The 26,080-nt window shown below is 37.9% G+C and overlaps 1 protein-coding gene and 1 pseudogene across 1 annotated transcript in view; one reads left to right on the top strand and one right to left on the bottom strand.

Annotated features, from left to right (window-relative positions):
- The window catches only part of LOC124798092 (dedicator of cytokinesis protein 9), a 340,161-nt gene that overhangs the window by 76,614 nt on the left and 237,467 nt on the right, over positions 1 to 26,080 (top strand). The window contains exons 9-11 of the mRNA XM_047261335.1: positions 13,029 to 13,175; positions 24,048 to 24,260; positions 24,517 to 24,683. Coding sequence (XP_047117291.1) covers positions 13,029 to 13,175; positions 24,048 to 24,260; positions 24,517 to 24,683 — 527 coding nt within the window. The remainder of the gene's footprint in view (positions 1 to 13,028; positions 13,176 to 24,047; positions 24,261 to 24,516; positions 24,684 to 26,080) is intronic.
- Positions 16,201 to 16,318, bottom strand: LOC124799816 (annotated as a pseudogene).

Raw genomic sequence — 26,080 nt, 5'->3', positions numbered from 1 at the left:
CATTCTCTAAGCACTCTGACACCACCAACAGTGTGGAATGCTATGTTTTGGATACCTTACAATGCTTTTCAACAAAGTAGGAAAAGACAGATTGCTACTTACCATAAGGAGCACACATTAAGTTGACAGGCACAATTAAAAGACACTTACATAAAGCTTTTGGCCGCAGCATTCATCAACAAATGAGAAACACACACACCATTCATACAAACTAGCAAGCACACCTCATGCACCTACAATCGCCAACTCAAGCATCTCGGCTGAAAGCTTTTAACTGTGCCTGGCTGCAAATTAATGTGTGCTCCTTATGGTAAGTAGCTATCTGCCTTTTCTACAGTGTTGATATTCCTACCTGGCATTTCCATTGTTTGATTTTACAGTGCTTTTCATAATTTTCAAATAATGTCTTTTAATATTGTAGTTAAAAAACCATGCTTTTTTAAAGTTTCATTTGTTTCGTGTATTCTGAGATCTAAAACTTACATTCAGTGAATATTTTGGGGTGTTTGCATTCTCGGGAAAAGCGACAGTGGGCCCTGGGAAAAGGTAACAAGTAATATGCAGAAGGAGTAAACATTGGCTATCATATTTCATATTCCTGTTATCAGTTTGACCTGTTACTTGAAATAGAGAAGAGCCTCAACCAGTTTTTGAGCAAAATAGGTCCATAGAAAAGCCAAGTAGAAAGGAAAAAGTCATATTGTGAGTTGGCAGTCAAGGGAAGATGTAGGCCAGATGCTATGTGAAAAGATAAGTGTATAATATGAGGTCACAAACATTGTGAAACCTGGTGCTAACCTTAGCCAGGTGACACAGAACACAGGGGTTTTGTGCAGAGATTTGGATGACAAAACTCAGGTACTTATAGTGGGAGGAGTGGGAAACAGTCTATCTGGCTACTTAGGTAGCTGAATGGATTGCTTTGAACCAAGTCATATATCTGTGTTGTACATGTTGCTACAGTTGGGGGATGGGGATATACAAATTATGGTCTGCACCTGAATAGAAAGGGGAAGGGCAGATTAGTGAAGCATTTTATGGAAAGTGTAAAGGGGCCAAAAGCACACAAGGCAGAATGTCTGTGACTACTCGAGTCAAGAGTGTCACATTTTATACGTTATAGACAGACAGTCTCAAAAGAACATAGGGCAGACTGGGACCATAATATATGCAGCAGATTCCAGAAAAATAAAGTTACAGTGGAACTTTGATTCTGTGTCCTCCGATTTTACATTTTTCCCGATTCTATACAATAAATTCGTAGTCCTTGTGAAAAACCCATAATATCAATGCTAAAAATTCCTTGTTTTTAAGTTTCTTTCTAGCAAAGTTAACTCAATTCTATGTTCTTATTTGATGTCTTGCTGGACTTTGCCCATTTTCTTCCTATTTGCATTTTATGTAACTGAACAAGTTATAAGTGATGAAGTTAAGAGAATATTTCTGGCCATTGTGTAGAGGGGAGGTGTGAGAGAGGAAATGCTGGCATAATCTACAATTGGCATTGCCAAAACAACTTGCAATGTTTAGCTTCACTGCACAATGATAATTGGTTGAATACGCTTCACACTACTTTTCGCGGGAACTGACATAATCGTGACGTGGTGGCACTGTGAAGGCGATCAGGAATGAGGCTATCGATTTGTCGATCGCTGTAGAGCGTCAATTTTATGTTAATGGATGTGTTAGTGACAGGAGAATCTCAGTTGTAGCAAGAATTCTTTGGGGATTATATTTGTGATTGCACATCATGCGAAATATTTGAGACAAGGAAGAATATGAAATTTATTGCTCATCATTTAACTTGCTGCAGTTTAAGGTGTGCTCTTACGTTCCTGTCTAATGTCACACTCGGAAATCAGCACATATTAAGAAATAAACAATGAAGTACTTGTGACAAGGAACAATACGAATTTTATTGCTGGTTGTTTCACTCACATGAATGTAAGTAGTCCTCTTTAAGTTATTTGTGTAACTGCACACTCGGAAATCACCACACATTCAGAAATAAACAGGCAATATCTATTTCATCCTTCATTCTTTAAACAGACAGAAATGTGTACAACATCAAATGTTGCAGAACATATTGTATTATTATCATAATGAATGTGATAACAATGATAAGATGAAAAAATATTGGCATATTGTAATCATTGATACTTTATTAATTGACAATTAATGATAAGTGTGATGTATTTTTGGTATGGTACTTTCAACCAGCATTTCTTTCAGATGGCATACTGCACTCATATGTCACACAGTATGAGGCAAATGAATAATCAAAGATCACACATGGATTGTTCATAAGCGCTCACAAAAGTCAGTAGTTAAAAGCCCACTAGTGATATCACAACAGCAAAAAGTAATGTGAAGCAGCATCCACACTGCCACTGGAAATGTCTCTGTTGCAAACATTATTTCCTACAGTGTTTCACATCTGTTTCTGGTTTTGTTTCGTGTCTCTGTTTCTGTCCACACTGGCAGCAAACATTTCTGTGTGTATTTTTATCGTCTGCAATGCTATTTGTTGCATTGTTTTCGGATTGTCTGCCGTGTCATGTCGATGAGAAAACTGTAATATTTGCTGCTGCATTACTAATACTCAAAGGGTCATGCAAACAAAATGAAAGATGTCGGTCGTTCATTCTTTTTTTATTTTTATTTATTTATCTTGACTTATGACATGAAGGCCATAAGCATCTCTCAGTGTTTAGTAGTTTTATGGACTAAGGTTGTGTTTATCAAAAAATTTCGTAGTTGGTTTTAAAACTACAAAATTATTTGGATGGAGAGTTTGTATAGTAGTTGGTAATGTTTGATAAAATCAGGTTAGAAATTGATTTTTTGGTTTGGATACAGTCTTCTTTGGTGAGCAAAAACATACTAAAGAACAACTGTTTCAAAAATCTTGGTGTATATGGGAACTGAGTATGGAAGGCAGCTCTAGTTTCTGTAATTTCACTTGGATATCATATAACATTTTTGAGTTTCTGGCAAATATGGTATCACCGTTCCCTAAAAAAAAAATATAGAAATTTCAGGAAACCAATTACAATGAGACGTGCTGTTAGTCTTAGTTTTTTGTCAATAGGAGAGTCATTCCAGAGCCTTTAGTATTTATTTCACATTTTGAAACAAGCTACGATGGACGACTCTGTTTTCTTTCTACGCAGTCTTTCATAGTATTCTACCCAATGTAGCAGCAGTTTCCTGCAGAACGTCTTGTTTTATTGCTGTTCTTGTACTGCTTAATTAATATATTCCACAAGCATCCATCAGCCTGGTACAAGGATAACAACTTAACAGTCTGCTGTCTTGTCCACTGCATTTTTCCCCAGAAAAACTTAATAAGTGAGAGAAAACAGAACACCTAACGACTCTATACAACAGACCACACAATGTGACATGCAAACATACATGTGTGCTGTGCAATGGTGACATGCAGTAGCTGACCTGAAATATTGTTTCCTTTGATCAGTACTGACACTGCTGTGGGTAGATGTTTCTGAGATTCAAAAGATGTTTCCAAAAGGTGTCCACATCAAGTAGCCGTAAACATATTTCAAGCTTAGTAGTGTGTACATGACTTGTAAGTCTACCCCACCCAATTAAACAGCCATTGGCTATAGAAGGAAAACACACACCACCACATGTGAGATTCTGATGCCTTTCACCATACCTCTGTTTAATTGACCATTTGCTTCTTTTTTTGCTTTTTTTTTTTTGGGTGAGCACAAAGGAATGATGTCTCAATTACGCATAGCATATTTCAAAGGATAATTTGTGGTCATAACATGTCAGAAAATAGCTCAATTACCTTGTACTCAGATACCAATTTCAATTTTTTGACACGTTTTCACTTGCTTTTACACATCTGTGATGTTTTAAGAACTGATGAAATTCATTTCTACAAATTATTATTTAAATATTGTATTGTACATTTAATTTCCTTTGCTTGTACAGGTGTTATACAATGTATTGGTGAGGATTACAATTTTTAATCATGTACGCCAATTACATGTGTGTTTACTCTTACTTTGGGTGTTTTAATGTTTTATTCGACTCTGCATTTTCCTCAGTTTTGTGGTTCTTAAGTATGGGTGTCATGAAAGTTTTAAAAAATGGGGGTTCACTGTAGTTGTTTCATCAGAAGTAAGGGGGCTGAAAATTTAGGTAGATGATCTGCTTGTGTGTAGAAAATTTATAAAATTCTGAAGTGATAGATGTTGTTTATCTCTCTGAATGTCATGTAACCACAGGGATAGAGAAGCTAAATATCGGGGATGATAGACTGGCATCATTTTCGTGTAGTGTTAGAATGCAAAAAAGAGGAGTTGTAACACGTGTGAAGTTGGACATAAGTGAAAAATATTGAAACAAGGAATTTTTGTTTAGATCAGAACCTAAAGCATGTGCTTATGAGTTGTTTCTGCAAAATACTTCTCCTGTAATTGTAACAGTCTACAGATCCCCTCCCCTTCAGTATTTTTTGAAGAGTCTAGATGCATGATTGAACTATGTGTCAGACAAGAAGAAATAGTTATTAATTTGTGGAGAGTACAGTGTAGATTTCTTAAAAGTTTGTGGAAGGGAAAAAGAACTGGACTCATTGTGTAGTTGTTTCAGTCTAATTTTACTAGTGAATTTTCAAACATTTTCATAGACAGTGCACAGGCTAAAAACAATGTGTACCCAGTTGTTAATGGTCTATCTGATCATGATGCACAATTAATGGAAATAAACAATGTGGCACTTTACAGCTCTGAATATGTTTGTACAAAACTGCGAGGCTTATGGATGAGACCTGGATACAGTATTTTAAGAATTAGCTGAAAGAGGTACTATGGAATGTGTGATATATAGAAAGAGGTGTTAATGTGAAATTCAGTATATTCCATAGTACATTTGTGACAATTTTGAAACTAGCTTTCCTAAAATGTTATTCAGAAAGTCCGTTAAAAAAAAGAAAAGAAAAAAAAAAAGTAAGCCGTGGAAAACTAAAGAGATTAAAACCTCGAGAGAGAGAGCAAAATTGAAATTCATACAAAGGCCAGAACAAGTCAAGATTTGACACAACTTGTATTCCCACATTCTTACAAAAATTAATAATGCAGATAATTAGATTAAAACTATATGGAATATTGTGAAACAGGAGACAGTACAACCAGTCAGCACAGAAAGTACCTTCACAATTAAACTAAATAACTATGATGTGACTGATAATTCACAAGTTGGAGTATTTTCAACAATCTCTTTCTAAATCTAGCAACAAAAAATAGGATTAAATGGTTAAGTTGAAGAAGCAAGAATACAATTTAAAAATATCAGTCCACAAAACATTAACCAACTAGAAGTAGCACCAACAATCTTCACTGAAGTTAATAGACTTATAAAAGTTCTGAAAACATTAGGTGATATGGTGTTGATGGAATTTCAAACAGAATTTTGAAAAGTTGTCCTAACTTAATAGGTAATGTCCTTAGTGATAAATGTAATGCATCACTATCATAGGAAATTTTTCCATATTAAAATATTTCATTGATAAACCTCCATATAAGAATGATGTCAAGAAAGGCTTAAATAATTATTACCAATCCCCTTACAGATGTGTTTTTGCAAAATATGTGAAAAAGTAATGTATTCAAGAGTAATTTCACATTCAAGCAAAAACAATTTACTTAGAATATCACAGTTAAAATTCCAGAAGGGTTGCTCGACTGAGACAGATGTTTGTATGTTCACTCACCAACTATTACAAGCTTTAAGTAATAAACTAAAACCAGTTGATGTTTCTTATTTGTTTTCCAAGGTGTTTGACTGCATAAATAATGTTGTTTGTTTTTCAGTCCAAAGATTGGTTTGATGCAGCTCTGCATGATAGTCTATCCTGTGCAAGCCTCTTCATCTCTGAATAACCATTGCAGTCTACATCCATTTGAACCTGCTTACTGTATTCAGGCATTGGTATCTCTCTACAATTTTTACCCATCACGCTTCCATCCGAAACATAATTGACAATTCCTTAAGGCCTGAATTGTCTTCTGTCTGAAAATGCATTTTTATACAGCCATGTAGCCTAATATTGATTGCCCTTTGCGTGTCCATAAATAAAAATCATATCTATCTCAATGGAGGCCATTTGTACAATCTTGGGTTAAATCCAGGGATAGATAACTGAGGAAGAGGCTAACCATGGGTTAAATTGTAGTGCACGTTGTATGAGACCATTTTATTCATGGGTTAATTATTCCCGGAATAGCATTCCTGTCCTGTTATGTTGGCAACAACTTAAGAGCGCACTGGATATTTTCGCGTGCGTCATTTCGTATTTAGTTTAGTCATCATCTGCAGAAATAGCATGTGTAACGTGAATGATAAGCATTCTCCAGATCGCAAAATTAAATTTGTTTGAGGAGATTTTGAGGCTGGTAGACACTGTAGTCGAGTTCAAGAGTGTTGTAGAAAACATGAAATATTCCGCAGTTTCATTCATTGAAAACATTAGTGCAAAACATTTAATGAAGTTTGTAGGGTACTTGCATGTATAGCAGTATAACGATCTATTGTAAAATTAGTTGAAGGGTCAGGTATTTGTTGGCTGACTAGTAAGAGAGCCTTCTGGATTTCCGAATAAAGTATGGGAAAAAATGCAATAGTTTCCATTCAGAAACAACTTCACACAGATCGACTGAGCTGGAACAACAGACGTACGATATTTTTTCCCCCCCCAAGAAACAAGCATGTAGATATTATGTCTATGAAGGGCAGCAGAGGCTACAGATCCATAGTGCCCCATATATGAAACGTTGTATATAATGAAATTTATGACATGATAAAGTTGTCAAGGGAAGGACGTCATGGTCCAAGTAGGGACATAGTATAAAAGCGATTTGAAATGCGATCTGCTTCGTGAAATAGTTGGTCTTTTAAGAGTCTCCAAGTGTGACAATACAGACATCACTGAGATTGATTTGACTGACAATCCTGAGGGGTGTTACTGGCTAGTTTGCTGTTGTATTTATGTGTTAGAATGACTAATTCATTAGAGCAGCAAGGGGTTTCTACTGAACGTACCTGTGCTGAATTTTTGAACATTGTGCATCCACTTTTACAGTTATTGGGAATATATAAATCTTGTTTTTATGAGTGATTATTAATAATTATATTGAGCATATAAATGGAGAATAAGATGCCAACATTTACAATAAACAACTGTAATCCTTATTATAATCGAATGGTTCAAATGGCTCTAAGCACTATGGGACTTTACATCTGAGGTCATCAGTCCCCCAGATTTAGAACTACTTAAACCTTACTAACCGAAGGACATTAAACACATCCATGCCCGAGGCAGGATTTAAACCTGTGACCATAGCAGCAGCGTGGTTCAGGACTGAAGCACCTAGAACCGCTCGGCCACAGTGGCCGGCTCTTGTAATCCTGGGGTAGAAATGTACCTATGGCACATATTCAAATTGGAGGCTGTTATTATATCTCACCCTAAAAATTTGATGAACAATAACTATTTCATACATAATTTTGGCTTTTGCAATCTTCTTTGGCAGCTGTATGTAATGTGGGAGCGAAGAGGAAGTAACTGTAGACATGACACCTTAACTGTATTCTTGCTTTTCTGCAGTCATCTCAGCTTAAAACTGTAAGTTTTGTTTTCAGAATAAAAATACATGTTATCAAATGTGAAAGAATTAGCAGAGTTGCATATGGTGCTGCTTCAAATGTAGCATGACAAGAACCAGAGAAGGGAGGAAGAACTGTATTGGTTAGAAAAGAGCATAAGTTAAAATTTAGGATCAGAAAGTACAGCTTAAACAAATGATTTCAGAATAAAAGTATATTATTCCATGCAAATGTCTTTATTTTATTTTCAGTTAATTACATCAGAGAACAGAAATAGCCTAATTAACAAAACTGTGTATTGTGCCTATTGTCCAGTGTCTACGCATCAATTTAATAATCCTCCTGGCTGTCCCCTTGCCAGTACCAATGAAGTTCTCAATGGACAGAAAAAAAATCATCACAGGCAAAATATTTGAGTGTCAGTAGTAGCTGCTTTATTGGTGGAACAGAGTAATTTCTGAAAAAAAAAGAAAAAGAATGACATGAGACAGTTTGTTTGACAATTCAAGAGAAAAGTAAAAACATAACTTGCTAGCAAGTCCTTTCACTGTTGCGATTACGTAGATTCAATAACTAAAGATTACGTGTTAGCTGAATGGACGAGTACCTATGTTCTTGTGACACACAGATAACAATTACTTTATGATAAATATGGATGAGGTTTTGTGGATAATACTAATAACCAAGAAACACAACAGCCATATACTTCTTTCTTAAAAAGACTAACTTTCCTGTTAATTTTACTGTGTTAAACTTAACTTGAGCAAGCACAAGTAATTTATATGTTTGTAGGAATAATTCTAGGTTGTGTACAACTTTTTTGCCCAGAAGCATTCAGTAAAAGATGTAAAGTTGTTGCCCCAATGGGAGATAAGCATGAACAATGTTTTCTGCTGTAGATGTGGCTGAGTGAACTCTGGACATTAGTTACTATTTATTACATTAAACAGTCTTACTAAGCCATCAATTACAGAAAAATGGTGCTTCGCAGAAGTGCAACATAAGATATTTCAGTTTTAGTTACCTTCAGCTAGCTACAATCTGAAATAAAGGAGGACACTGAAAAAACTTAATATTCAAGGGAAGATAAAAACATAGCTTTCCAGGCATTCCTTCCACTGTGCTAAAACTGTGTGGATTCATTAACTAGACTCCTTTTCTGCCCCTGTAAAGTAAATGTATAATCATTATTTTATCATAAACATGGATGGGCTTATGGGGATAATACTGATAATTAAGAAACACAGCAGCTATGTTCTGTAGCTGAGGAAGCATCACCGGTTTTTTAAATACTAACTTTCCTGTTAATCTTATTGTGTTAAACTTAGTGTGAGTAAACACAGATAGTCCACAGGCTTCAGTGAATAATGGTAGATGGGAGATAATGTTGCTCTGAAGTGTCAATGTGCATGTAATTGGAATATTTTCACTAAAAGGCGAAAGTTTTCCGACACTGCCATGGCGCCATGGCGTTTACATAAAGGGTAATTCCTAATTGAAAACAGAGTGGAACAACATGTTCTACTATTGAAGTAATGTGGCTGAAAGAAATTAGAATACAACTGTTTCATTAAAAATGTTTTGCTGCATGAAAAATCAATGTTTTCGTCTAAAACTGAAACAGCTGTTAATACAAATAGTGCTCATAACTGGTGTGGTTCTTCGATTTGGTTAAGTTTATTAAGCCACTGTTAAATAAAATGAAACAGTCCTTTCCACTGTTGCAGAAATTTTAATACATGCCAGATAAATAAGACTATTTTGGCCAAGTCATCATTTTAGTGCACCTGATTTACATAAATAACATGACGGAATTCACAAAGTACTAAAATCAAATGCATAAAAAAACACTATTATTTTAGAAAACAGAGAAATAGTCTCACCTGTCTGTCATATGCTCCCATTTCTCACAGACAAGATACTAAAGACAAAGTATGGCTTCCTTTGATGAGCGAAATCTGGATATAAATTTGGAATCAGCGTCATCTCACTTTTTTCTTCTTCATCATGCTTGTGAACATTTCAGACAAAATCTTGTCATTGATGTCTGCAACTGCACCTGTCACTAGTTCTGCCACTTGACAACTTATTTCCCAGTTAAGCTCGCTAACCGGCCAAAAATCATCGGTTATTTATCTTGAATTTATTCTCCGGATAGGCATTATTTCAGGCTTGTACAGTGCATTTCTTGCGCTATTCTGGGAGTAGAGCTTAACTGGCTGCTAGCCGGAGATTGTACAGACGGCCCTAGGTAATTAATGTCTTGCAGTGGTTAAACAGAACACTTACCAGGTAGGTCACTGCTAGTGGTGCTGCTATTACTACTACTACTACCACCACTACTGCTACTGTTACTACTACTATTGCGAGAGGTAACCATAAAGTTTTAATATCACTTCAAAAAAATAAAATTATGTAATTAATTTTTTGTTTTACAATTGAAATTGGAGGAAGGGGAAAGGAAAGGAAAGGAAAGGAATGGAGAGTGAAGGAACTAATGATATCAGCTGCAGTGGGACTTCATGCAGAGTCAGTGGCAATGAGTGAAAGTATGCTCTAGACTGGGACTCGAACCCTGGATCTGTTTATAGCAAATATGTGGACTATCTCAGTGCCCTCCCACAAAAAGCCACATATCTGCAGCCCCATCTGTGTCCTCCATGGTCACTACTTTTAGATTCCGGCTGGAGGTAAAACGTAAATGAGCATCCACATTGCAGGCTGTATATTAATTGCCCATCGAGGCGAATCAGTTATGTGAACACATGGTATCTGTTCTTTTGGACATGTCCGAAAGAACAGACAGCCTGCAGAGTCCGCAGCTGTGATTCATATTTTGTAATTGAAGTTGGATGGGAGGGAAAGGAAAGGACAGGGAATTAATGGTATCAGCTGCATCGAGAATTTATGCGGAATCAGCGGCAGTGAGTGAAAATGTGTGTCAGACTAGGACTGGAACCTGGGATCTCCTGCTTACTAGGCAGTTGTATTAACCATAGTGCCACCCGGACACAGTGTTTATTACAAATGCGCAGACTGTCTCAGTATGCTCCCCGGCTGACCCATTCTCCCACCTAGCACTACCTATCTGCAGTCCTTGTCCATGTCTACCCTGCTTACTAATTATAGAGTCCCACAGGAGGTTGGATGTAAATGTATATCCGCGCTGAACCTTGTGGGTTAATTGCCCATCGAGGTGAATCGGTTATATGAATGAATGGTGTCTGTTCTCTCTGACATGTATGAAAGAAGAGTCACCACACGTTCATATAATTTTTTGTGTGTTAGCAGATACATGTGTTCAGTACTGGTACACACTGAAATTCTCAAAGCATGTTGTTTATGCACAGTGGTAACATTAGTAAAGCCATTAATAATGAATCAGAACAAAATGCTGCATCAGTTGAATTGAGTGTCATGCTGTAACTTGTTTTCAGCAAAAGCAGAAATATTCAACTGTGTTAGCCAAATCCAGATGACTTCTTTAGCTGTCTAATTTAGCCTGACACAGCTGCAATATTTCTGCGGCTACCAAGAATAAATTACCACGTGATACTCCACTTTATCAGTGGGCGGTGCCATTTTGTTCTGACTCCGCTAACATCTTGCTCAGCCAGCTTCATTTGTTTGCCTGTGTATTAATAATACAAATTCTTTTATGTATCTATTTCTCTGATAACACTAACTTTAACATTGTGTTTACAGAGGCTTTAAAGTAATGTTAGTTACTATCTGCACCATTTCTTTTCGTATTTCACTTTAAATAAAAGCTTGTTCTTTTGTGCACGGTGGTAAAGCAATGAGTGCACAGTGAGTGCTGAAAACTATGAGATCCATGTTCAGTGCCTCAGGTGACCGTCTCTGGCTTTCTGTGAAGTATTGCAAATTGCACTTCTTTTGAGCTCAGTAAGAATCCATCTGTGACAGTTCTCATGCAAAATATGAATGCCAGAACTTAACTCTTATGAATCTCGTACCACCAAGAGATGTAGAAACTACTACATTCATGTTGTACCTCTCCCCACTTGTCTCCTCCCTTTGTCTCAGAGACATGTAAGAATTAATGGCTTTCCATGCTCAGAACACAACTGGTCTGTGTTCCTACTTCTTAATATTATAGAACCAAACGTCTAATTATTGTCAACTCTGTAATCTGATACTTATGAATGCCTGAGATTAAACTTATTGAAGCTAACAAATTACACTGTTCAACCATTTTTGAAGTGATACTTATTATGTAAATCTCAGTCATAAATGATTATCTTGATCATTTACATTGCACAAGAAGGCTTCACACTGTGTAGTCTACTTCACTCAACCAAAGCTGGCATCTTATGTAACAACTTTTACTAGTCTATCTGCCACAGATCTACTATCTATAAAAATTGCAGCCCGTGTAATAATGAGATCTTTGGATTTATCCTGTGATTTTTGTCCAATATCTCCAGAATAGAACTTGGAAGTTATAAAAAAATTGATTTTCAGTGTAGGAGACTTAATGACTTTACTTTAGGTGAACCTAAATGCAGTTGTCATTAGGATGTATGAAACATGATGTTTTGATTTTGAACTGAAGAAAAGATTAAATACCATTCTATTTTATTTCATGACTTATACATTTTGATAAACCTGAACAACACTTATTTGCATTCTTGAAGTGCAGAACTGTGTCCACCACATCATTATATCACTATAGCTGTGGAATGTATTTTACTTCAAATAATCTGTACTCTGATTTTGTTTGTTATTGAATCATTTTATGCTTTGTGGTGCTAGAACAAAGATTGCATAGTGCCATAGCTGCTGATCCTAATTCTATTAAAAATTCTATTCAGTTGAATGTATGTGTTCATCACTATCTCTTGGAACATTAGATGGTGATGTGATGTGTATTGATAATTATTATGTCATCAAGACCTTTTTATTTTTTAGTTGTTAGAGCAAGAAAATGGATTTATATATTGTAGTGCTTTACTGCATTTTTGGCCAGTAGAAAGTTAGAGCAGTTATTCTTTTTGCTATGAATTGGATTAATTTTTAATTCATAATTTTAGTGCTGATCACCTTTTATTTCCAAATATACTTTTTACATCAGTGTAAGGAAAAGTTAGATTGCTCCTTATCATAAAGATGATACGTTAAATTGCAGACAGGCACAATTAAAGACCCTTACACATTTGCTTTTGGCCACAGCCTTTGCTATTAAAAGGCAAACACATACAGAAACACAAACACATTCATTCACACAAGCAAGCAGTCATCCCTGGCAGCTCAAACTAGTGTAATTTTCATGTTGACAGTTTCATATAATCTTGTGTTGCTGTTACGATGTTCATTGCAATTCCAAAGGTTGTCAGGAAGAATTCTGAAATGACAGTTTTATTTTTCAGCATGTAAAGAATAATACTGATAATGCTGTTGAGCAAAATATCGAGCCATATAGAGAACAGTTTGGTCAACGTATTTTAGTTACTTGTGAAAATATAAGATTTCGTCTTCAAGCACCAATTGATGGAGAGAAGGAAGGGCTTTGCCAGGTAAGTTGAATGATAATTTTTATACTAAAATCAGTTGTCAGTAAAATGAAATACCTCATAGATGTTGCAGACTATAATTCACATTCCATGAGGTTATGATTTTTTTGTGTGAGTTTAACTTTATGCAAAATTAAATGAGCACAATGTGATTAGTTTGGTTTACTCAAAGGTGACCATGGAAAGGGGATATGGAGAATAATTTCCATATTTGTGGAAAACTGCAGTGCATGGGTGGTTAACATAGCAAATAAAAATTCTGTTTGTTCATCTTATGCTGCATTTGCTACCATGAGAGCACACTGCAGTTTCCCTGTGTATCCCTCACATTCACTTGTCAAGTCAAACAGCTCAATAACCAGCTGTCATAGAAATGCTGAATGACAAACCTCTTTTTTTGTTGTTAAGAATCAGTATCGATACGCCAAATTGTATTTAGTATTTTCATTTGCCTTCAAATGTACAATAGAATTTCAATTTTACATTCTCTGTTTTGTGTGTGTGTGTGTGTGTGTGTGTGTGTGTGTGTGCCATAAATTAGTAGCTCTTGTGAAAAACCCATAAGATCAATGCTAAAAATACCCCAATTTTACATTTCTTCTTAGGAAAGTTTACCTCAATTTTAGGTTCGTATTCAAGGTCTCACTTTATCCCATTTTCTTCCTTCATCCCATTTTCTTCCTTCATCCCATTTTCTTCCTATTGACATTTGATGTGACTGAACAAGTTATAACAGAACAGATAGTTCAGGTGTGAACAGATAGTTTACACCATGGGTGATAGTGGAATTGAAGGATTATTTTAGGCTGTTGTGGAGAGGAAATGTTGGCATAATCCATGATAGGTGTTGCCAACAAAGCTTGCAACATTTAGCATCACTGCGCAATTATGATACGACTATTGCTACGTTTCAGCATAATGGAAAAACAACAGTTAGTGCAAATTGTTGTGATTTCTGATGTACTGTATTCAGCAACAATTTTACAAAGTCTACAGAAATTCACTGAATTGACTTCTGATAAGCTTGTAATGGCAATTGGGGAAGTAAATTCATTTTTTTTGCTTCTGTTTCTCTCATCAAGGCTAAAATAACACTTTAACAGTAATGAGTCTATGAATTGCAGCTCATAAGAAAAGCATTCAACAATAACAGCAATGGTGACGAAGTACGTCATTAAGCAGATGTCTGCATTTATGCTTATGGTTTAACCACTTAGCTGCTGTGATGTTTTTGGTTTAATTCAACATGTTTATCCATTTTGCTTTTTTTGGGCGAGCACAAAGGATAATCTCTCAAAAGCATGTGTTTTGAATGTATAATTTATAGTTGTAGCATGTCAGAAAACAGCTCGAATGTCTTGTACCCAGATACCAATTTCAATTTTTGTATCAGTGTTTACTTGCTGTTACACTTCTGTGATTTTTTTTTTAAAGAAGTGATGAAATTCATTACCACAAATTATTGCATGAACTTTGTATTGTACATTTAATTTCCTTCAGTTAGACAAATTTCATGAAAAGTATTGGAAAGGATTGTGATTTTTAGTCATATATGCCAATTACATGTGGTTTTGCTTGTATTTTGGAGGGTTTTAACATTTTCCTCAATTCTGTATTTTCCTTGATTTTTGTATTTTTTGAGTCTGGACTGCACGAAAATGTAAAATAGGGGTTTAACGGTAATTACGTAAAGAATTATATTATATCTTTTCTGTGGCAAATAGTTTTTATGTTGTTTCAGGATAATATCAAGTTTTGTAGAAAAAAAGTAGGTTTGTACTAATAAAACACTAAATGATGCATAAAAAAAGTTAGCAATTTTCCCTAAATACTTAAAAAGGAGCTTGCAGACTTCACTCCATGGCTTGGAATAGTTTAAAGTTGCTTCACTGAATCCATTTATGATCTTACAAGTTTGTATGGTACTGATAACCAATTGAAGATTCAAAGGAGTAAGTGCTCAATACAACCATGATTATGGAATAAAGCTTAGTGATCATTAAGTGAGGATATAAGATGAACCTAAAATGATAAGCTTTAGAGATAACTTTATTTTTAATGTTTTATAATATTCTGTCATACACAAAGAGAATTTTGTTGGCAAGTAAACGCTACTGACCATTTTGTATCAGTTTTTGCAAGTGCAATTTTAGGAATTTACTTAATAATTTATAAACTGGACTAATCACTTTGATATACAAAATGAGAGAGTGATTAACTGTGTAAAGAACAAAACTATTATCATTGTTTGGACAAATACCTGTTTTTCAGGACTTCGGAAGATTACGTTATTTGGAAAGCCTAAAGAAGTTGAAAATGGTTTGATAAAATGTAATGCAATAAAAGGAGACTGATAGATATTATTGTGACTTTTTAAAATTTATTTTGAGTAAGCCGTATCGAAATCAATGAATCCTCCAATAACTATCATATACAAACATTTCTTAAAAGTAGAGAATCCAAAGATAATGACCAAAATGAATCCAAACTCAGTGGATGTGCCATAAAATTTCCCAGCAAAAAATGTTTGCAGAAAGATGGTTTAGATGTTAGCCCTGGATTCAAGGACTGTGCAAGTATTGTTTGAAGAAAGATGGGTAACACCACTATTGCACCCTGCAATAGTGGTGCCCTAGTGTACTGGCCTTTGAACATCTGTAGGATGTGTTTTTTCATCTGATTCATCACTGTTCTCCAGCAAGGATCGTTGATGCTTTGCGAACTCTCATAGAAACTGCATGAAGGGTTCTTAAGGAACATTTCCAGGTTGTCTTTGATTCCATGCTGCATTGTTTATATGATGGTTAGAACTTAAATATTTTTTTCGCACTCCGACTTCAGGCCACAAGTGGCCCATTGGGATCATCTGATCGCTGTGTCATCCTCAGCTGAGGGTGCAGATAGGAGGGGTGTGTGGTCAGCACACTGCTCTCCCCGTCGTTATGATGGTTTTCATTGACTCGAGTCGCTACTATTTTGTCAAGTAGCTCTTCAGTTGGCGTCACAAGGCTGAGTGCACCCCGAAAAATGTCAACAGCGCATGGTGGCCTGGATGGTCACCCATCCAAGTGCAGGCCACGTCTAACAGTGCTTAACTTTGGTGATCTGATGGGAACCGGTGTATCCAATGCAGCAGGGCCATTGCCAACTTAAATAGTGGCAACTACTTATTCATAACTGATACATAAGAGTTACATGTTTGCACCTGTTACCGTTCTTCAAAGTAGTCACCAAAGTTGTGTAGAGCCTGTTGCGAGTGATGTGGAAGGCGTAGTATACCGTTAGCAGAGCCTGTTCTATTGATGGTGTGAATGGAACGGTCTGCTGCCTGTCGAATCTCTGGAACAGTTCTGAAGCGAATGCCACGAAGTGGTTCCTTCATCTTTAGAATCAAATCAAAGTCACAAGGAATTAAGTCCAGGGAGTATGGTGGGTGGTACAGTACTTCCCAGCCCCATCAACCGAACAGTGCAGCCACAGCTTGCGCTGTATGTGCCCGCATGTTGTTAAGCAAAATGATGGATGGGTTGCGCAGGAAGTGTCGCTGCTTCTTTCGCAAAGCTGGTCGCAGGTGATGTTCCAAAAACGAACAGTAATACTGTCCATTGATGGTCTGCCGTGGAGGAATGTAATGCCTTAGGATAACACCATCACAGTCGTACACAAGAATCACCATAACTTTAGACCACTCCATTCGCACCATCAACAGAACAGGCTCTGCTAATGGTATACGATGCCTTCCACATTGCTTGCAACAGGTTCTACACAACGCTGGTGACTGCTTTGAAGGACAGTAACATGTGCAAACATGTAACTCTTTTGTATTGGTTGTGAATAAATAGTTGCCACTATTTAAGTTCCAACCCTCGTGTGTTCTGATTTTAGAATGTGGGGATATTACTCTGCATTCATTTACAATGCACAATTCTGTTAACTCGGTCATGTTCATATTATTATTTTCTTAATATCTGGTACAAACTTTGTTTCAATTACATGTATTCTTCTTTGTCTTGTAATTTTCACAAACATTAGTGTAACTATTATTTAGACTCCAGTTTCCGTATTGAGTGAGTAAGTACAGTTCCAAAATAAGAACACACAACTGTTGTCTGACAGTTAGCATAAGTACTAAATAAATAAATTAATTAGTGTAGGTACTAAATTAATTAATTGGTTAATTAATTTTGGTGGAGCAAAAACAGGCTCTTGTACAACATCCCACAACACTTTCTCTTGACAACCTCTCGTAACCTCAATAAGAGATTTTTGTAGTGTGCTCTTGTGATGGTTTGCCCCTTCTGAGCATAATCTGTTAGCACCACACCATTGCAGCCCCCCAAAACATGCAGCATTACCTTAAAATGGTTGGATCTTTGCCTTTTTCTGTGACGATGGATCAATGTTTCATCCATTTGCCTTGGTTGTTTGTCTTAGGGTCATAAGCACTCATCCATGGTGGTTAGGCAGTTAAAAAGTCATCTGAATTGGCCTGACACAGCAGCAATATTTCCACTGCTTCCTTGGTTCAGAAGGCTTTTGGATGGGTATGAACTGTGGAACCTAGTGGACGGTGACATTTTGTTGTGTTCAGATGTTGAAAACTGGTCCACGACTGATTTTAACTTTTTTCTCTGTTGTCTTTATTGTGATATGCTTGTGTTTGAGCACCATAGTCTCCACTTCTCTTGTGAATTTTGGTTCTTCACAGGGTGATGGTCCATCACTTCTTTCTTTTTTCATTCGAAATTGTTTGACCATTCTTGAAGCATCTGCACACTACGCTGTGCAAGCTTCTTCATCTCCCAGTATCATACAATAGTGAATTATTGCCGTACAGTTTCACCAACTCAGCAGTGAATGTTGCAACATTGTTTCCCCAAATGCAGAAAATGAATTACCACACAATGTTCCACTTTTTCGATAGACTGCTTCGTTTGGTTTTAGCTCCTCTAGTTGTGCCCTATGGTACCCCCGGGGGGGCGGGGGGGGGGGGGGGGCATTACTTTATTTTTCTGAGGTAATTATCAAAACAGATATAGATTAATGGTGAATAATTTAGCCAAGTCATGTATTTTGAACACACTGGATTTTGTTGTTTTTCATATAAACAGTTGTGTGTCATTTCTGCTTGCAAAAGTTTCTCTGTAACTACAAATTCATTCGCTTTGCTCAGTGACAGAGAGAGAAGTGCTACATTCATATTTTTATCATTTGTTTCATCTGAGAATGTCAGTGATAAAATTCTATAAATATTTTATAAATTCGAAAAATATGTTAGATAATTCAGTCTTTATTGCTACTCGTCAAGGCAGGTTATCAACCCTGCAATGAGTAGATGGATCCCCTGTTACAGGATACTTTTATGTCAAACAATGGAAAGTGTGGGTTAGGATACCAACAATATTATGAAAAGAATAGAATGTTACTTGCCATTATGAAGACATGTTGAGTTGTCGACAGGCACAACAAAAAGACTGTTACACATTGAGCTTTCGGCCAAAGCTTTCTTCGGAAAAGAAAACGGATGCTCATTCACACAAGCAACCATATCTTGTGCACACATGACTGCTATCTCCGGCCGCTGTGGCCAGAATGCAACTCTTGTGTTGAATGAAAGCAGCAACCTGGAGCTGGTGGTAGGGGTGAGGATCCAAATGGTTTGAGTTGTGAAGCAGCCATTGAAATCAAGCACATTATGTTCAACTGCATGTTGTGCTATAGGGTAGTCCACTTTGCTCTTGCCCACAGTTTGGCAGTGGCCATTCATCCTGGTGGACAGCAAGCTGGTAGTCATACCAACATAAAAATCTGTGCAATGATTGCAGCAGAGCTGGTATATGACGTGGCTGCTTTCACAGGTGGATGGGCCTCTGATGGGGTAGGATAAGCCTGTGACAGGACTGGAATAGAAAGTGCTGGGTGGGTGGATTGGGCAGGTCCTGCACCTTAGTCTTCCACTGGGATATGATCCATGTGGCAAAGAGTTGGAATTGGGAGTGGCATAGGGATAGACTAGGATGTTGTGGGGATTGGGTGAGTGTGGGAACACCACTTTGGGAGAGTTGGGAAGGATGTTGTTGTTGTTGTTGTTGTTGTTGTTGTGGTCCTCAGTCCTGAGACTGGTTTGATGCAGCTCTCCATGCTACTCTACGCTGTGCAAGCTTCTTCATCTCCCAGTACCTACTGCAACCTACATCCTTCTGAATCTGCTTAGTGTATTCATCTCTTGGTCTCCCTCTGCGATTTTTACCCTCCACGCTGCCCTCCAATACTAAATTGGTGATCCCTTGATGCCTCAGAACATGTCCTACCAACCGATCCCTTCTTCTGGTCAAGATGTGCCACAAACTTCTCTTCTCCCCAATCCTATTCAATACTTCCTCATTAGTTATGTGATCTACCCATCTAATCTTCAGCATTCTTCTGTAGCACCACATTTCGAAAGCTTCCCAAACACTGCTTCCCTTTCATGTCCCTCGAGTCTTATAACTGCCATCTGGTTTCTGTACAAATTGTAAATAGCCTTTCGCTCCCTGTATTTTACCCCTGCCACCTTTAGAATTTGAAAGAGAGTATTCCAGTCAACATTGTCAAAAGCTTTCTCTAAGTCTACAAATGCTAGAAACGTAGGTTTGCCTTTCCTTAATCTTTCTTCTAAGATAAGTCATAAGGTCAGTATTGCCTCACGTGTTCCAGTATTTCTAAGGAATCCAAACTGATCTTCCCTGAGGTCGGCTTCTACCAGTTTTTCCATTCGTCTGTAAAGAATTCGTGTTAGTATTTTGCAGCTGTGACTTATTAAACTGATAGTTCGGTAATTTTCACATCTGTCAACACCTGCTTTCTTTGAGATTGGAATTATTATATTCTTCTTGAAGTCTGAGGGTATTTCGCCTGTTTCATACATCTTGCTCACCAAATGGTAGAGTTTTGTCAGGACTGGCTCTCCCAAGGCCGTCAGTAGTTCCAATGGAATGTTGTCTACTCCGGGGGCCTTGTTTCGACTCAGGTCTTTCAGTGCTCTGTCAAACTCTTCACGCAGTATCATATCTCCCATTTCATCTTCATCTACATCCTCTTCCATTTCCATAATATTGTCCTCAAGTACATCGCCCTTGTATAGACCCTCTATATACTCCTTCCACCTTTGTGCTTTCCCGTCTTTGCTTAGAACTGGGTTTCCATCTGAGCTCTTGATGTTCATACAAGTGGTTCTCTTATCTCCAAAGGTCTCTTTAATTTTCTGTAGGCAGTATCTATCTTAGCCCTAGTGAGATAAGCCTCTACATCCTTACATTTGTCCTCTAGCCATCCCTGCTTAGCCATTTTGCACTTCCTGTCGATCTCATTTTTGAGGCGTTTGTATTCGTTTTTGCCTGCTTCATTTACTGCATTTTTTATATTTTCTCCTTTCATCAATTAAATTCAATATTTCTTCTGTTACCCAAGGATTTCTACTATCCCTCATCTTTTTACCTACTTGATCCTCTGCTGCCTTCACTACTTCATCCCTCAAAGCTACCCATTCTTCTTCTACTGTATCTCTGTCCTCCATTCCTGTCAGTTTTTCCCTTATGCTCTCCCTGAAATTCTGTACAACCTCTGGTTCTTTCAGTTTATCCAGGTCCCATCTCCTTAAATTCCCACCTTTTTGCAGTTTCTTCAGTTTTAATCTACAGGTCATAACCAATAGATTGTGGTCAGAGTCCACATCTGCCCCTGAAAATGTCTTACAATTTAAAACCTGGTTCCTAAATCTCTGTCTTACCATTATATAATCTATCTGATACCTTTTAGTATCTCCAGGGTTCTTCCATTTATACAACCTTCTTTCATGATTCTTAAACCAAGTGTTAGCTATGATTAATTTGTGTTCTGTGCAAAATTCTACCAGGCGGCTTCCTCTTTCATTTCTTAGCCCCAATCCATATTCACCTACTACGTTTCCTTCTCTCCCTTTTCCTACGGACGAATTCCAGTCACCCATGACTATTAAATTTTCGTCTCCCTTCACAATCTGAATAATTTCTTTTATTTCATCATACATTTCTTCAATTTCTTCGTCATCTGCAGAGCTAGTTGGTATATAAACTTGTACTACTGTAGTAGGTGTGGGCTTCGTATCTGTCTTGGCCACAATAATGCGTTCACTATACTGTTTGTAGTAGCTTACCCGCATTCCTATTTTCCTATTCATTATTAAACCTACTCCTGCATTACCCCTATTTGATTTTGTGTTTATAACCCTGTAGTCACCTGACCAGAAGTCTTGTTCCTCCTGCCACCGAACTTCACTAATTCCCACTATATCTAACTTCAACCTATCCATTTCCCTTTTTAAATTTTCTAACCTACCTGCCCAATTAAGGGATCTGACATTCCACGCTCCGATCCGTAGAACGCCAGTTTTCTTTCTCCTGATAACGACATCCTCTTGAGTAGTCCCCGCCCGGAGATCCGAATGGGGGACTATTTTACCTCCGCAATATTTTACCCAAGAGGACGCCATCATCATTTAATCATTGGGAAGGATATCCGCACCAAAAAATCCCTCCCATTGAGCATGGCCACCTGGAAATGGCATATTTGCAGTGATAAGAACTCCCTTGCCCAGTATGCTAAGTGCCCTTACAAAGGTCTTCACAGACAGGTAACATCCCCCAGATGTAGTCAGCAGACAGATTTCCTGAGCCATATCCCCACATAGCACCAGTCCTCCCATGTACCACCTTCATCACTCAGTATCTTCCAGACTGGAACAACGGAACCACATCCTTCTTCAAGGCTTTGATTATCTATCATCACAACATGATATGAGGGACAATTACCCAAGATCCTTCAAACCTCTCCTAACATGGTTTTCCATTGTCTACCTAACCTCCAGAACAAGTTAGTTCATCCCTGTGCCACTACCTGTGGACGACCCAGGTGCAAGACCTGCCCAGTCCACCTCACAGCACTTCCTATTCCAGTCCTGTCACAGGCTTTATCCTACCCCATCAGAGGCTGGATCACCTTTCAAAGCAGCCATATCATATACCAGCTCTGCGGCAATCATTGAACAGCTTTTTTTTTTTAAAGTTGGTATGATTTCCAACCAGCTATCCACAGGATAAATGGCCATTGCCAAACTGTGGCCAAGACCAAAGTGGATCACCCTGTAGCATAACATGCAGCTGAACATATCACACTTGATTTCAGTGGCTGCTCCACAACCCTGACCATCTGGATCCTCCCCTCCATCACCAGCATTCTGAACTGCACATCTCGGAGTTAGTCTGCTGCATCCACTGCTCCTGAAATTATCCTGGACTTAACCTACGATGACCAACAGTCCCCATGCCCTCCACCAAATAGTTTCCACCCCCTCTGTCCTGCCACCTTCTCCCAATACACGTCTTCTCACCTTCATTGTGTGCCACTCTCTGCCAACATACCAACTAGCCTACTCCCCTCATCTGCTTCTCTATTTTTCCACTTCCCCTCCCCTCCGCCCTGTCCCTCCCCCCTACTGTGCCTGGCAGCCTTGTCCTGCTGCCATCTAGTCCCTGCACACTCCATCTGACAGTGCTCTTCTCTCTCTCTCTCTCTCTCCTGTACCCTGCTATTCCTTTCTCTTCCCCTACCCCACCTTACTCTGGATTGCTGCTCTCTTTCACTGTGAGAACTGCCTTCTGGTCACAGTGGCCAGAGATAGCGGTCATGTGTGCATGAGGTGTGCCTGCTTGTGTGAATGTGTGTGTGTTTTCTTTTCTGAAGAAGGCTTTGGCCGAAAGCTCAGTGTGTAACAGTCTTTTTGATGTGCTGGTCTACAACTCAACGTCATCTTTACTGTGAGTAGCAATCTATCCTTTTCATATATATTTTTAATACTTTTATGTTATTTAAAGGGTATCTCTAAACTGCACCTGCTAGTACTTTCAGGTGGCGGTCGCTTCCTGTGTAAAATGGAATAGAAATCATTGTATGAACTATATTGTACAGTAACACATACACATACTTATTATCCAAAATAATCAAAGATTTAAATGATTCCAGATGTCAGCCTGTTTTTGATGAAAGAGCAGTTCTGCAAAAAAATGTTTGCTTTACCAAAGCTGAAAGCTGTAAGCAGTTTTGGAGTACTATACTTCTACACCCATCTCACGACTTAATCAGATCCATTAAATCTAGCCTCTGAATGTCTCTCCCAATCTCGGTCTTGTCATGTTTTCTCTTCTAACTGTGGTGATTTTCACTCATAGTAATTTCAAAATTAAAATAATTCCCATCTCTAACAATAATTAATATATTTGTTAGGACGGATGAGTTCTCTGTGCTAGAAACTAGATATGCACTAAAAAATGAGAGTGCCATTGTAAACAGTGATTTTTTTTAGAAACCTAGTGTTAACGCTAATTCATAAGTTTGCGTTGATCAAATGATTGCAGGTGTAGGTGAGAAATTCACAGATACTTCCGTTACATTTCTGTATTAGCACTGAAGTTGCTCTGTAAATTGATGTATGCAGCTATCTAGTGTGGTGGGTATTACTTTCCTTTCTGTGTATTGCCCTACCAACTTCTTGTTGCACAGGTTTTCACGCACTATGTATACATGATGTGCTAAGTGGCATTTATAACAACTCAACATGTTACATTCAATACGTGATAGTCTTACAAGAAGTGTATTCGTTACCCAATGTGTCTGAAATAAAATTACTTTGTCAAGAAGTAAAAGTTGGGGTTGCAATTAAATGTATGAGAAATTCAAACCATTCAGAAAGCATAAGTTATTTTGTGATGTAAAACCAATGGTTTTGAAAGAATTTCTTGCACAGGTATGGTGAAGAGAAGTGACTTAAACACAATGAAACAACTTTGATGTTCTCTACAGGTGGAACCATATTTAACAACTTTAGCTTTGTTTGACACAAAACAAGGACAGACAAGGAAGCTTACCGAAAATTTTCATTTTGATGTCAATCATCCTCAAGTACGACACATGCTTCCTCCTTCTTACCAAATGACTAATGGCAGTGCTGGAGATAATTTGTTGGCACCAGAGTTTCAACAAATACCAAATGAGTGGATAAAGTATCCAAGGCAGGTAGGTTATGGACTTTGTGTGTTGATTCATTTGTGAGCTAGAAAAGAACGTTATTTGGAAATAATTTTATGCTGAGTGTAACAATAATCACCATACAACAAGTAGAGCTTCTAGCAAAGACTTCGTTTTTGTTAAAGTTTTTACAAATGAATATGTAATGAGTTACTGGCTATAAATAATTTTCTGTTTCATAAGTATTAGACATTGTGCTAAATATTCATCCCTGTGTAATGATTCCTTCTTTTCTTTCCTACAGGCTATATTTAGTGTCAACAACCCTCACTCTGAAATTTACTTGGTTGTGAGGATCGACAAAATACTTCAGGGAGGTATATGTCAAACAACGGAACCTTATATAAGGAGTACAAAGGATCCTCGTCTTGGGCTTAAAATTCATAAACAAGTAAAAACATGTAGTCAGAGGTTTGTTGTTGTTTTTGTGAAACAATTATTTTTGCTTATGTTATTATTTAATCTCTACACCCAAAAATGTGTTATATACATCTTTGAAAACATATTCACGTGAAAGCAAAAGATCACATTATCATTAAAAAGCTAAAAAGTAAAACATAAAGCCACCTGAAGTGTTTATTAAAGCATATAAAAGTTTCTAAATATATTTTTTTAAATGTTCTCCTTTGTTATTCCCTCTCTTTCTTGACTTAAAATGACAATTTTCATACACTGTGTATATACTGAGGTGACAAAGTCATGGAACAGTGCTCTGCAGATGGCAGTAGTGTTGCGTACATGAGGTGCACAAAGGGCGTTGCATTGATGGAGCTGTCATTTGTACTCAGGTGATTCAGGTGAAAAGATTTCTGACACGATGATGGCTGCACGATGGGAATTAACAGGCTTTGAACGTGGAGTGCTAGTTGGATCTAGGTGCATGAGACACTCTTTTTCTCAAATCATTAGGGAATTCAATATTCTGAGATCCACAGTGTCAGAAGTGTGCGGAGAATACCATATTTCACGTATTGCCTCTCACCATGGACAACTCGGTGGCCGACGATCTCCCCTTAACGACAGCCTAGCCAGTGGGTAGCACACTGGACTCGCATTTGGGAGGACGACGGTTCAATCCCACGTCCGGCCATCCTGATTTAGGTTTTCCGTGATTTCCCTAAATCGCTCCAGGCAAATGCCGGGATGGTTCCTCTGAAAGGGCACGGCCGACTTCTTTCCCGGTCCTTCCCTGATCCGACTTGACCGATGACCTCGTTGTTTGGTCTCTTCCCACAAACAACAACAACAACAACAACGACTGCCTAGAGCTGTCAGTGCTAACAGACAACAACACTGCATGAAATAACCACAGAAATAAATGTGGAATGCCCAATGAACGTATCCATAATGGCAATGCGACGAAATTATGGGTTACGTCAGCTGACGACTGATGCTATTGCCTTTGCTAACAGCGTGACATCGCCTGGGCCCATGACTATATCGGTTGGACTCAAGATGATGTGAAAACTGTGGCCATGTCAAGTGAGTCCTGATTTCAGTTTGTAAGAGCTGATGGTAAGGTTCCAGTTTGATGCAGACCCAACGAAGCTATGGACCCAGCTTGTCAGCAGGCTTGCACACGAGCTGGTTGGGGCTCCATAATGGTGTGGGCTATGTTTATGTGGAATGGACTGAATCCTTTGGTCCAACTGAACCCAATTTGGTGCAACTGAACCAATCATTCACTGGAATTGATTATGTTTGGCTACTTGGAGACTATTTGCAGCCAATCATGGACTTCATGTTCCCAAACAACGATCGAATTTTTATGGCTGACAGTGCACTATATCAGTGGGCCACAGTTGTTC

This window comes from Schistocerca piceifrons, chromosome 5 (genome assembly GCF_021461385.2).
Source record: "Schistocerca piceifrons isolate TAMUIC-IGC-003096 chromosome 5, iqSchPice1.1, whole genome shotgun sequence".
Classification (NCBI taxonomy): Eukaryota; Metazoa; Arthropoda; class Insecta; order Orthoptera; family Acrididae; genus Schistocerca; species Schistocerca piceifrons.
Note: the sequence above shows the minus strand (reverse complement) of the source record. Positions and strands in the feature narration are given on the sequence as shown.